At 45.4% G+C, this 12790-nt stretch overlaps 3 protein-coding genes across 9 annotated transcripts in view; 1 reads left to right on the top strand and 2 right to left on the bottom strand.

Moving 5' to 3' along the window:
* Window positions 1-201: 201 nt before the first annotated feature.
* Window positions 202-3955, top strand: LOC100127074 (serine/threonine-protein kinase D6PK). Its single transcript, XM_044468421.1, has 3 exons — window positions 202-535; window positions 1047-2730; window positions 2848-3955. Exons 2-3 carry the CDS (start codon window positions 1232-1234, stop codon window positions 3695-3697), a joined length of 2349 nt encoding a protein of 782 aa, XP_044324356.1. The 5' UTR covers window positions 202-535; window positions 1047-1231; the 3' UTR covers window positions 3698-3955.
* Window positions 3956-4353: 398 nt separating this feature from the next.
* Window positions 4354-7409, bottom strand: LOC123045389 (neutral/alkaline invertase 3, chloroplastic). Its single transcript, XM_044468422.1, has 6 exons — window positions 6772-7409; window positions 6334-6502; window positions 6026-6237; window positions 5098-5591; window positions 4966-5014; window positions 4354-4827 (listed from the first exon to the last, which is right to left on the bottom strand). The coding sequence occupies exons 1-6, from the start codon at window positions 7282-7284 to the stop codon at window positions 4498-4500; spliced, it is 1767 nt and encodes a 588-aa protein (XP_044324357.1). The 5' UTR covers window positions 7285-7409; the 3' UTR covers window positions 4354-4497.
* A 231-nt stretch (window positions 7410-7640) lies between these two features.
* The window catches only part of LOC123045390 (histone deacetylase 9), a 5950-nt gene continuing 800 nt past the window's right edge, over window positions 7641-12790 (bottom strand). The window contains exons 1-14 of one of the 7 annotated variants that reach the window (XM_044468424.1): window positions 12715-12775; window positions 12324-12436; window positions 12113-12230; window positions 11551-11625; window positions 11264-11483; window positions 10803-10866; window positions 9727-9819; window positions 9532-9640; window positions 9260-9309; window positions 9097-9187; window positions 8781-8851; window positions 8502-8600; window positions 8247-8313; window positions 7641-7999 (exon numbers count right to left, since the gene is read on the bottom strand). In XM_044468424.1, the coding sequence (XP_044324359.1) occupies window positions 7914-7999; window positions 8247-8313; window positions 8502-8600; window positions 8781-8851; window positions 9097-9187; window positions 9260-9309; window positions 9532-9640; window positions 9727-9819; window positions 10803-10866; window positions 11264-11483; window positions 11551-11625; window positions 12113-12230; window positions 12324-12398 (1218 nt within the window). In that variant the 5' untranslated portion in view covers window positions 12399-12436; window positions 12715-12775 and the 3' untranslated portion in view covers window positions 7641-7913. Of the gene's footprint in view, window positions 8000-8246; window positions 8314-8501; window positions 8601-8780; window positions 8852-9096; window positions 9188-9259; window positions 9310-9531; window positions 9641-9726; window positions 9820-10802; window positions 10867-10954; window positions 11186-11263; window positions 11484-11550; window positions 11626-12112; window positions 12231-12319; window positions 12437-12714; window positions 12776-12790 lie in introns of those variants that run through there. The other 6 variants (XM_044468426.1, XM_044468425.1, XM_044468428.1 and 3 more) reach the window with 6 other exon arrangements.

Genomic DNA, 12790 nt, shown 5'->3' with positions numbered 1-12790 from the left:
AACACAAGTCGTCAAAAGGAAAAGTAAAAAAGAAAAGCCCCTCCCGCTGGCTAGGCTAGGGAGACACGGAAAAGGGTGAGGAGAGAGACGCGTGAAAGGGAGGCACGCTACGCCCTGCTACAGGCAGCATTAATAAATAGCGGCCATAAATAAACAAGCGTAAATCCTAGGGTAGGGGTGGTGGTGGTGGTGGTGCGTGTTTTTATTGGTTTGCGGTGGGGGCGCGTCGCTCGCTCGCGTAGCCATAGCCATAGCATGGGGCTGCCGTGGTAGAGAGAGAAAGGCACGCAGCCGCAGCTAGAGTGAGAGAGAGAGAGTGTGTGAGCCTGTGGGGGAGGATAGGAAAGAGGGGGGAGCGGCCGCTCTCATCTCGTCTTCCTCTTTTGCATCCTCGCGAGATGTGCGCGCGTTGCTGCTCGAGCTGACTGCCGCCTCTTCCCCTGCTCCTCATCCACATCTCCCTTGTCCTACTCGCCGCCGCTCCTTCAAAACCCTCCGTCTCGCCTCCGCCGCCGCCGCCGCCGCCCTCCCGCCGGTAAGAGTCTCCCGCTCCAAAATCCAAATCCCCCGCTTCTCTTCTCTTCTCTCTCTCTCGTGCGCAAATCTGGTTCTTCCTCTCTCTTTCTTGACTCTGCGCGTTTGTGCCTTTGGCTTGGCTCAAAGTAACCCCATTTTGTTCGCCCATCCGCTGCTTGCGTCTTCTTGTCCCTCAAGCCGCCCAGAGGTTTACGGATCTTGCATCAGTTCGCTGCGAAAAAGAGAGAGGGGAGAGCGAAACCCCACCTCACCTACCGCATCTATGTCCCTTTTGCTTTCGTTTTTTCTATGGTTATATTTTTTCAAATTTTAACTAGGGGGTGGGGAAGGGGTGACTGTAGTGGTATACATAATAATGAGTACAAGGGCACCAAGATCGGCTCAAGCTCCAGTTTTGCCTCAGATTCCTACGCTTTTTCCTCCACTATGCTAGTGCCAATAAGGTTCTTTCTTGTGTCTCAAATGAATACCCGCACCATCTGATCCAGTTTATGCTTACTCTCTTGCAGGGCTCGTGATGCCGCTTCTTGATCCGGGAAAGCCGCTTCTTTTGTCACCAAACTGCAGACACCAACGGTCCTAGCTTGAAGCGCATCACCACCCCACCCAGATGCGATTCCTGCTCGCAGAGCTCCGTAAGTCAATACTCTAGTAGGAGGGAGCAGTTTTGGAGGCGGTGGGAGTGCTGGAGAGGATGGGTTCTTCAGGGTGCCCGGAGATAGTCGAACTGGTGGATGAGACCAAAGACGCCCGTCCGGGCGGGGTCACCCACCTGAGGGTGAGGGTGAAGCCGGTGGGGCAGGAGCACGGGGGGCGGTCGTGCTCGGTTGAGGATGACCTCGACCGGCTCCTCAGATCCTTCAATGTGCGCACCTCCGCGCGGGCTTCTGGGCAGACGAGCACGGACAAGAGGCTTATTGCGCTTGGGAAGGCGCCCATGTCGAGCTCGGAGATCGTGGAGTCTGTGAGCTTGAAGCAGGCCCTCAGGAAGATGTGCATCTCCCAGGCCTCGGAGATGGCCGCCATGAAGAGGACGTCCAAGCCCGCGGCTGTGTCGAATACTCCTGAATCTGGGGCGATTAAGAAGCTTTATGCCTCTGTTGTGGTTCCAACAGACGAGGATCAAGATGGGAAGAGCAAGGTTGAGAAGGCCGTTGCTTTGCCTGACAAGGTCGTAGTAAGTTCACCAGTCAAGTTGGTTGAAGCTAGTAAAAAGGTGCACAGTAAAGGTTCAGCTAACAAGCATGTGCGATCAGCTTCTCCAACCAAGGCCAAGGTCCAAAAAACCAGTATCCAAGATGTCATCAGTAATAAGTCACTGGAGGCAAGTGAAGATCCCTCTGCTGGAAGAGCTGTGGCAAAACAGAGAAAGGGTAAATCTCCAAAAGCATCTAGCCCGCGAGCTGTTCCAGTAGGAGGCTCACGCCTGGTGTTTCGCAGCAAATCCTCCACTAAAAAGAAGGTTAAACCAGAACCAGCTGCAGCAGTGGCGTCCCAGAAGCATTGCGAAGCGAAAGGTTCCGGTTCTCACAGTAAGAAGCAACAGGAGGCCCTTCAGGATGAACCCAAAACCCCAGCACCAAACAACAAGAAGGGCGCTGATGGCTCTCTCGGTCCCGAAGGAGTTGATTTTGGCAAAGGATGCTATGTCAGTGGGATCCCTAGTTCACAGCCTGGTGAATTGTCAAGGTCGAAGGAAAAGGGTGAAAGCTCCCAAAGCTCAAAGAGCAGCATCGGTGACTATAGCACAAGTACAAGCATCAGTGAAGATAGTTATGGTAGTTTCAGTGCTAATGGCAGCAGGCCTCACATGTCAAAAGATGTCAGATGGGAAGCCATGAGGCGCATAGCGATCCAACAAGGGACCCTAGGATTGAGGAACTTCAAGCTTCTCAAACAGCTTGGCTGTGGAGATATTGGCACTGTTTATCTGGCTGAGTTGGTGGGTTCGGACTGCATGTTTGCACTCAAGGTTATGGACATTGAGTACCTAATAAGCCGGAAGAAGATGCTGAGGGCTCAAACCGAGAGGGAGATACTGCAAATGCTTGACCACCCGTTTCTTCCCACCCTGTATTCTTATTTCACGACAGATAATCTGTCTTGCCTAGTCATGGAATATTGTCCAGGCGGTGATCTGCATGTCCTAAGGCAGAAGCAACCTACCAGGTGTTTTTCAGAAGCCGCTGCTAGGTAAATAACTTTAGCCATGGTATTTATGTGTTATCTTACCGACCAATTGTGCCTGCATTTCTGGCAGAAAATCATGTTTCAAGTTACTTAACTCATCAGGATTATGTCTCTTTGCAGGTTTTACGTCGCTGAAGTTCTCCTAGCATTGGAGTATCTGCATATGTTGGGGGTTATATATCGCGATCTGAAGCCTGAGAACATACTTGTTCGTGAAGATGGGCACATCATGCTCTCCGACTTTGATCTGTCCCTGAGGTGTTCAGTTAATCCCATGCTTGTGAGGTGCTCATCAGTAGGAAGAGATGAACCTCCTAGGCCTTCCGGACCTTGTGCTGAAAGCTGCATCGATCCACTGTGTATCCAGCCATCCTGGGCCAACTCTTCTTGCTTCACACCTCGGCTGGTATCTTCTACACCTTCCAGGACACGGAGAGCTGAGCCCCTGAAGAAACCATCACTTCCGCAGCTTGTTGTCGAGCCGACTGATGCAAGGTCAAATTCGTTTGTCGGGACCCATGAATACCTTGCCCCGGAGATCATCAGAGGAGATGGCCATGGCAGCTCGGTCGATTGGTGGACTCTTGGCATCTTTCTGTATGAATTGCTCTACGGCAAGACACCATTCAGGGGACCCGGCAATGATGAAACACTTACAAATGTGGTCTCACAGGGGCTGAAGTTCCCTGATAGCCCAGCTGTCAGCTACCAGGCTCGCGATCTGATCAGAGGGTTGCTTGTGAAGGAGCCAGAGCTCCGGCTAGGCTCGAGGAAAGGAGCTGCCGAGATCAAGCGGCATCCCTTCTTCCAAGGCCTGAACTGGGCCTTGATCCGCTGGACTGCACCGCCCGAGACCCCGAAAAGCGTCGACGCCTCAACCCTTACGGCAGCGGTGGCACGGAAGAAGAAGGAAGGCAAGTGCCTTGAGTTCCGGATGAATGGAGACGACATTGAGTTCGAGCTCTTCTAGTGGTGGCAGTAGTAGCAGTAGAAGTTGTAGTGGTAGTACGTTGTGTTCTGAAGAATATCCATACCGTGGTAGCTAGAAGTAGTAGTCCCACAGTTCCCCAGTCCCCACTCCCCTGAAGTTTTTCTGTTGAAGATGAGTTATCAGTTGTCACCTGCCAATGTTGGGATGTAGTGTAACTGAGTAAGGTCGGGTGTTGTGCCTGTAACTTTATTCCTTGTTAATACCATCAGATATCAGATGAGCCATGGTCATGTGCAAGCATTTTTCTTTTGAATGCAACCATGGTCTTGCAAGCAATTGCATTACGGCTGGTAGAGCATGCTGCTGTTGTGCTGTACTGTATGCAATGCAATAATAGTTCGTCCCCGCGTGGCATCTGAAAATGAGCTGTTACTGCTAGCAGTAGTTGTTGCTGGATAGTATGTAATATGTGTTCTTGTTCATTAATAATATCATAAAGGTTAGGAGCAAGGATTTAGAAATCATGTGTCTGTCACGGACTTCACAGTTATGTTATGGGTTTGCGTTGCTGAATGCTGATGGGACATCAGTAATTGCTTGGATGTAACCATTTTATAGTGCTGACCGTTGAGTAGCATAACTGTGCATCTGTGCTGCGAAAACCTTGATAACCAATTAACCAACCATAAACAGAATGACAGCGTCTCAAAGTGGGCATTTCCTCTAGACAAGTTCACTGTAATATGTACAAATCCTGGTGGTATATGTGCGATTCGCACAAAAAAAACTGAACACTGCTACATCTATGAACCCCCCTAACATTGGAGCTGCTGTTAGACTTACACAATGTAGGTCTTCTTCAGGGCTTTCCTGCCACGCTTCCTGTTCGGGTTGCATGAATCAGCCATGAGATTAAAAGCATTAGCAAATTCCTCGTCTTCGTTGTTACAGAGTATTCTAGACTTTTCAGGGTTTTCGAGCAGCAGCTTGGCCACAAGGAAGCCCGCAATGGACCACGTTTGGAATAGTCGAGCTTGTTTGCCGATGAACCGCCCACGCTTAGTATCGTAGTATTCAGGCCATTTATCCACGGAAATACGCCTCTCAGCCACCTCCACGGCTCTGGCTGCAATCTCAGGCCGGTTCATCTTGATACATGCCACCGTGAGCTGCCAAAAGTAAAACAAGAAACTGATTGACATTTACAATCAAGAGCAAATGGTGCTAAGTAATCAATCAAAACAACAAGGTCTTGATGTTTGCAAAGTACACATCAAAATTTCAAACATGATGCTTAAGTTGCAAACCTGCCACAACAATGTTGGCCAGGAACCTGCATTATGGTATGACCAAGGCCTGCAGCAAAACAAAATAAATGTTATGAGGAGATGCAGACGATCTGCAAGACTCGCAGAAGTAGGCAACAATCTAGGACTCACGTGTTTTTAGGGTCGCTCCCTGTAATGTATTTCCACTCTTGATCCTCGAGAGCAGGATAACATATTTTCAATGGCATTTCTGCCACTAGATCAGACCATTTGGCTTCAACTAGATCCAGAATAGCATGGGATTGGCGGGTTGTTGCCAAACTGCTTACGATAGACCACAAGTTCCCCAGAGAAAAGAATCGGAAATCCATGTGAGCTGGTTGAAGGTTTCCAATCAAGTAACCCCCTTCCGGAGGGATCCATTCAACTAGCCACGGAGGGATCTGATCAGGATATATGTTAAACTTGTTGACAGCATCATAAGAATATTCTTCTGTTTTGTATCGATATATCTCATTTAGCTTTCTCTTGTCAAGCCAGTAATATTCCCTAATATGAAAAGAGAGCGCCATAAGCCTGTTATTTAGGGCACGGATCAAGTCAGCAGATCCATCTTCTGGGGTAAGCATCTCACGTGCACACAAGAGGGCTGAATAGAACAGTGACTGCACAAGAAATGAAAATGATATATGAGAAATCATGCATAAATAGCAGAAAGTAATCCTCACTCATCTACAGACTAGCAGGGGAGGATCACGTGGCACTATTAACCATAATCTTAGATTGACCTGAATAACCATGTTTTTAAAGACAGGTGCTTCGATTGGCCAATATTTGTGTTTCAGGCCAGAACTGTGCTCCGTGCAGTGAAATGAGTGATACCCAAAAAGAATTCAAGACATGTAAGAACTCTCTCATTCCTTGTGTAAAAATATACCAGACTCCATAACTGTATTTACTATTTAGTGCCTGTGCCATCGTCATATATGTTTGTGTTGCTATGGTTATGTGCTTTTTGCTGTTTATTGTGTGTGTGTGTGTGTGTGTGTGTGTGTGTGTGATGTTTCACTGCGCTGTTACTTTCGGACATTTGTGCTACCTGAATCTCCAGTGGGTGTCCATGGATACCCATTCGACGATCCATCATGCAGGAGCCATCAGTGACTAGCAACGTGGGGAACATGTCAAACCCATCAGCTAAGCAGAGCTTCAAGATCAATTTTATTCCAGTCTGGACATCGATTCTCTCGTGAAATGAAAGGTCTCCTGAACATTTTCCATATGCCCTCAATAATATGATCCACCATAGACCTGAAAACCATCATTAAGGCCCTCTTTTTTATGCTATATGCGCGTATTAACAGAGTCAACATTACCTGAATTAAAAGGTTTATTAAAAAACTTTACCCGAATCAACCGGTGCCACACGGCCTATAGCAGCCTCCCCAAAATCAGGATCGAGGACTTCCTCAGTTGCGCCTTCTTCATCACCTTCAAGCGGAACAACACGCACCTTGAAACTAGCTGGCATCAAGCCTTGCCCTGGACTGTGGCAGTCCATGGTTTTCTCCCAGCTCTATAGATGGTCAACAATCAGTTTTTACAAATTATTACAAGTTTCATACATGATAGGCAGTACATTGAGCAGAATGGTGTCCTGATTTATTGCCTTCAACTAGTAATTTCATATAGGTTGTGCTTAATCTTATTGGAACTGAGGAGCATCAAGATACATCAATGATTCAATTGCATATACCCATTATTAACAACACAAGTAAGAGGAGCATCTGTATTGACAGACACCAACCGACCGAAATACTCCTACTAGTATGAAGGGTGGGTGACCTGGAGCTGGAGCGTGTGCAGGATGAAGTTGCGGACGATGTCGTACTCCCCCTTGAGCAGGAAGGCGATGCCCGAGGGCACGAAGTCCCGGATGAAGACCTGGTCGTAGTTGAGCGGGCTGGAGTCGTTGGGGTCACAGGCGGCGATGGTGCCCACGGGGCTGCCGCAGTAGCTCACCACTGACTCCCGGAGGAGCGCCCACGCCTCCTCCTCCAGGTCGCTCGCCGCGCGCCGCCTCTGCTGCGGCGCGTGATCGGCGGCGCCGTTCAAGTCCCTCCCGGCGATATCGCCGGCGGGAGCGGGAGCGGGAGGCTTGAGGGCGGGGTCATGGTCGTGCGCTCTCGGGTTGCTGCTGGGATGCAGCGAGCTGGCGGCGCGGGGAGGGTTCCGCCGCCTCCCGCCCTTCCTCGCATGGGATCCGACCCCGACCCTGAGGGAGGTGAGCCGCGGGGGCGCCGCGCCGGAGCATCCGAGATGCAGGCGCAGCGGGGCGGCAGCCTGTGCGATCCCCATGCGATGGGAGGAGCCGTCGAATCGAACCTGTGTTGAGCCGCAAAAGCGAAACTGACGGGATTGATTGGCTGTGCGCGGGGCACGAGGGGGATGCAAACAAAGGCGTTCCAGTGGGCGAAGCGAAGCGCCGTTTTGGCTGCTTGTCGGTGAGGCCGTCCGTCACGGAGGGGTGGGCGACGGGGACCCGTGCGTGGCCACCACTCGGTGCTTCTCTCCCTATGCACGCCACGCCTCTCCCTGCCTCGATGCTAGTCTCATCTAGTTTTGCCTCTATGAACGTTATCAATCAGTTGCTTTTCCAAATTTAAAAGGCCACCCATATAAAGAATAATCCAAAGGCTAAATAAAAAAGTACGTACTGAAAAGATGGTACTCCTTTTGCCATTGTATGAGACTGCGTCAATTAATTCGGATTGGAGGGAGTGTTTAAGTACAGCGAAATCGTACGATGTTGTACAAGTCAGGAAGTGTTACATTCTCCCACAATGCTTCCCAGCCCTAGGCGTTAGATCCTCCTAAAATGTCAACCAGCCAACTATTTCCCATCCCACGATGTTAAACTGAACAGCTGCTGCTGCTGCAGGAAAGACTTTCAGCTTCCACCTACATACATCACCAAGATGCCGATTTCAATGTCCGCCGTCATCATGATCATTGTCATTGTCGCCTTCATAGTACTCGTCGTCACGATGAACCTGCTTGTCTTGGGTATGCTCTGCATGAAATAATACACACTTCTGTAAAGAAATAGTATGATGGCACGGTTCAAAAGTGGCTGAATGAAGAAGGATACAGCCAATTTAAGAATAAATAGATAACATTTATTTCATTTCAGGGGAAATTTCTCATTATGTGGCGTGCATATGCTTCGAGAGGACAATGGCGAGTTTGCACGGAGAAATCATCAAGTTTTTACTCGTCCAAATGAGCACTGTCAGACATGCCAGAGGTATTTCACTTACGATCAACACGTTCATCAGGATCCAGCTCGTCTTCATCAAAATCCGGGACATAGAAATCGGGTGGAACCTGCAAAATAAACTCATTATGTATCCGGTCTCTGCTCAGAAACAACAAACTACACTATCCTGGTGGAAGCAAGAAAAATAAAGACAACAAAAGATGCAAAGGCGTATTCTAGTCTTCACATAGTATCCATCCCCAGTTTTAATTGGGATGTTTCAACAACCAACAAGCAAATGGGAATACAAACTAACCTCTTGCATCTGAACGCCAGGTGCATGTTGTATGGCCCGCAAACTCTCCATTACTTGCACTTTGATTGAACTGAGATACGTCTTACTATTCAAGTTGTCCTGGTCCATTCATCAATAGGAAGACAAATATCATTTGCACATCTACACATCTCTAAAGAAAGAAGTTGATATTCTAGTTAAGCGTACCCAACATATAAAAACATGACGCACCAAACAACAGTTAAATCCACAACACCAGGCAGGCATAGAGTTAGAAAGATCAATCAGAAAGGTTCATACCATGTTCAGATTTGGCACTTTCAATGTATAATCTGGACCGAAGTACTCAATGTATTCATTGTCAGGGATCTCTGCAAAGAAAATGCCATGTAAAACTCCGGACAATGGATAACCACTAAGGAAGAATTGCTTACAGAAAGTAGTACTATAAGGGAAGAGTATTAGGACAGTATTGGATTCATTTTCACTTTTCACCTTAAAAGATCAAGAAAAGAAGAAAAAGAATACAAGAAAAATGCCGCTATATTGAAGGATTACTAGCTACTGACACTCAAACCAACAAGGTTAAGGGGAGCAGAACAAACAAATGAGATACCATTTGGGAGTTCTGTGTCTAGAAGAACCCCAGTTTCAACAGCCCAACAGCGTGCTACATTCTCTTTGGTGTACCCACCACCTCCTGTCACCTGCATGTTTGAAATACATGAATATCCTAGAAAGAGCAAAGATAATCATACGATGATAGTTTTCTCCCTTACCAGCAGCGGGATTTTAAATTTCTTAACAAACTTTACACATTCAGCATGGCCTGTTTATGGAAACAGATCAAGTTAGTAAGTATAATAATAGATTATCCGAGTGAGTTAGCTCAATGAAACTGAAGTCCAAAGGACCCCAAATACCATCAACGCAAGAAAATTCTCAGAATACAAAATTTCAACAGTGGGGACAAGGTAATCGCGGTTAGTTTATACATCTGGATGTTTTGCCAAATCTATAGTAGCACGTAATATCAAGTTTCAGAGAGTACCTTCTATTGAAAGATTGAAACACCCTAGGCGGTCTCGCGCCAATGAATCAGCCCCACATTGAAGAACAATAGCACCTGGCAGATATGTCTCAACAACTTTGGCAATAATCTACATGATAAGCAACATTACATACCTCAATAAGAGTAGCGAACAAGAACATGAATAAACATAAAGTAATGCACATTGACTTTTACCGTTTTAAAAAGCCGAGTAAAACTGATGTCATCTATGCCATCTTTAAGTGGGATGTTGATTGCATAATATTTTCCTTCCCTGTCTCCCATATCCTTCAAAATGACAGCCAGGTAAATCGATATGAAGAGCACATCCTTCTAAAATGAAGCTAAATTTTTTAAAGCTCTCATCATCATTACTTAACAGCACGCGATATTGAACTATTTAAAAACAAAGCAAGATGCAAGCTCTGTAAGCGCCATTTTTTTCAACATGTTAATAAACAGAAAAGCGCACATTTCTGCTCATATCGAACCTTGCCCTTCCTCTATGTGAGTTACAAACTCTAGTGATGGGGTAATTTTGATTGGAGAACTCGCAACTAAAATCAAAGACAATTGCGTAAAGAAACCCTTCCACTCATACAGATGCACGCATAAAATATGTGCAAAAATAGCATTATGGCAAAAGTAAAGACCCATTACAAAAACGATAAAGTGAATCTTGAAGTGATGGTTCAAGCATGACCGCAAGAGTTGTGTTGGTCAGTTGACAGCTTCTATTCTTCTAAGCTCAGATGATAATACATGCATCAGAATGAAGAACATCCTTTTTGGCACTACCGCTTATCAAATATAGATCATAAACCTCCACTATTCCCAAATATGATGCTGGCTATTTGGATAGAATACCGCACCAAGATTGTCCAGTAATGGAGACAAGAGTTCAATGATAAAAGTCACATACATGTTCTAGATGGACAGGAGAGAGTGAAGAAAAGAAGAAACTGAAGTATGTCACGATGGTTCCTAGAATTATTGATTACCTCCAGTACCATCAACTTTGAGTAATATTATGCTAAAACCCATTGTAACTCAGTTTGTAAATGTCTCTTCTATTTCATACAATTGAGAGTTCACATTCCAACTTTAATCGACATAAGTAAATAGGGAACAACAAACACCATAAAACCCATGCCCAATATTGAGCACAAACTAAGATACAAACTGAAAATAATTGCGATGAACTACTGCGAAATTAAGTAAAGGCAACTACATAAAATGTATATTCATAAAACTTGTCAGTGGAACATTACCTTAATATCACCTGTGCCAGGAAAGAACATGTCACCATACTTGTGGAAACTTACAGTCATTACCCTGCAAATATGTATAGATAAAATCAGATAGGAAATCTAAAGGCTCTCGAAGAGACAGCGGCATTACTATACAGCAACCTCGCACTAACCATCTTAGAAGACAGAGCCAGAGATAGCGACTAAACTGAATATATGGTGACAACAAAAGAGTAGGCGTCTATGGAGGCTCTGAAGATCAGTGAGACACATCCTATCACCAATTACTGTCATGTACTCCCTCCATTCCTAAATATAAGTCTTTTTAGAGATTCCACTACAAACTACATATGGATGTATATAGACATATTTTAGAGTGTAAATTCACTCATTTTGCTCCGTATGTAGTCCATAGTGGAATCTCTAGAGAGACTTATATATAGGAACGGAGGGAGTATTTTACTATCCATAAAAGCATGAACCTGTCAGTGAAATAGAAGGCTTCTTCAACTCCATCTCCATGATGGACATCAATGTCAATATAGAGGACCCTAGCATGATACTTGAGAAGCTCCAGAATTCCCAAAACCAGGTCATTAATGTAGCAGAAGCCTGACGCCTCACACTTCTTTGCATGATGCAGCCCACCAGCCCAATTAATAGCAATATCACATGTTTTATGATTTAGTCTTCGAGCCGCATCTGAAAAATAAAGAAATGCTTAGACAGATCACAAAACAGAAAGAAGCATTGGCAATTTTCCTATTACCTAGAGTTCCTCCAGCATAGATTTGGCAGAACTCAAACAAATCATCAAAGACCGGGCAGTCCTCTCCAAGGTTGTCTGGGACAATGATTACAATGACGAAGTCAGATAAGTGAAGTAAGAAAACCCCAAATACATGTAGATGTGATTTATAGCAATTCCATTTAGTACAACAGGCATATTGTGGAAAGTATAGCAGACAGTTCTTTATTTAAGTGCAAACAGCTAAGCTTCCATTTGGATATAACAATTTGTTGAGAGGTCAGACCATCTTATTGTGTTCCCTTGAGGTAAATCATTTTGGGAGTTTTTGGTTCGGTGTCAGAAGTTACGCAAGTTTGACCAAATGCTGCTGGCGTTTGGTTCATATAAACAACTGTGGCGAGCCACAAATCTTAGGCACATGGCACATGGTCCACTCGTCATACACATGTTCTAACCAAGTTTTGACATGATTTTTTACAGCTAAATATAAGCGAGCAATATGTGCGGCATGTATTGCATTGTGAAAATAGCAAAGCCTGGGAGAGTAGTCTGTAAAAGAGAGAAATATCATCATTCATACATCTAGTTAATTCATTTGCATACAAGTGCTGGGTATCAGGAGTTATTCGGTGCAAGAATTCCACATAATCAGCAGAATGGAACTGCGCAAGCTCTGTTGGATATGCTTTGTGGGGTCTCTGCAAAATCCAATGGGAGCAAAATAAGGTAAAAGACACATGTAAACAATTCATAAGTACAAAGAAAGGGGATGAACATAATTCAATACCGACATATATCTCCATTTTCTTGTGAAGGTCATATGATAACACGAGATGATGTGTCATGCAAAGGCGATGCGGTTTCATCGGATGATTTGGCCCAAAGTACACATTGCCAACATCCCCTGAGATGTTCGGTCACAGAAAAGTAACCAAGTAAGCAATCATAAAAGGTTGAACAGCGAAAAAACTTATATAGTGTTGAAGGTGTGTGGATTTTCTACAAACAACACAGTTAAGGAACTAGTCATGAGAACCAAATCAAACAAATAGCGCAGCAATTTTTACCATTTGACTTCTTTATCTGACCTAGAATGAAGCAAACACTAACGCAATTTTATAACGCACTGACTGCTAGGTTGAACAACTCAAGGAAATAGTAGGCCAAATAACAGGGTCACACCAATTCTAGTTGAACAGGTCCCGATGGCACATAGCACATAGCATCAAGAGTAGCGACTTGCGACCAGGAGAGAACT

Source organism: Triticum aestivum, chromosome 2B (assembly GCF_018294505.1).
Source record: "Triticum aestivum cultivar Chinese Spring chromosome 2B, IWGSC CS RefSeq v2.1, whole genome shotgun sequence".
Lineage (NCBI taxonomy): Eukaryota > Viridiplantae > Streptophyta > Magnoliopsida > Poales > Poaceae > Triticum > Triticum aestivum.
This window is presented reverse-complemented; position numbering and strand designations above follow the sequence as displayed.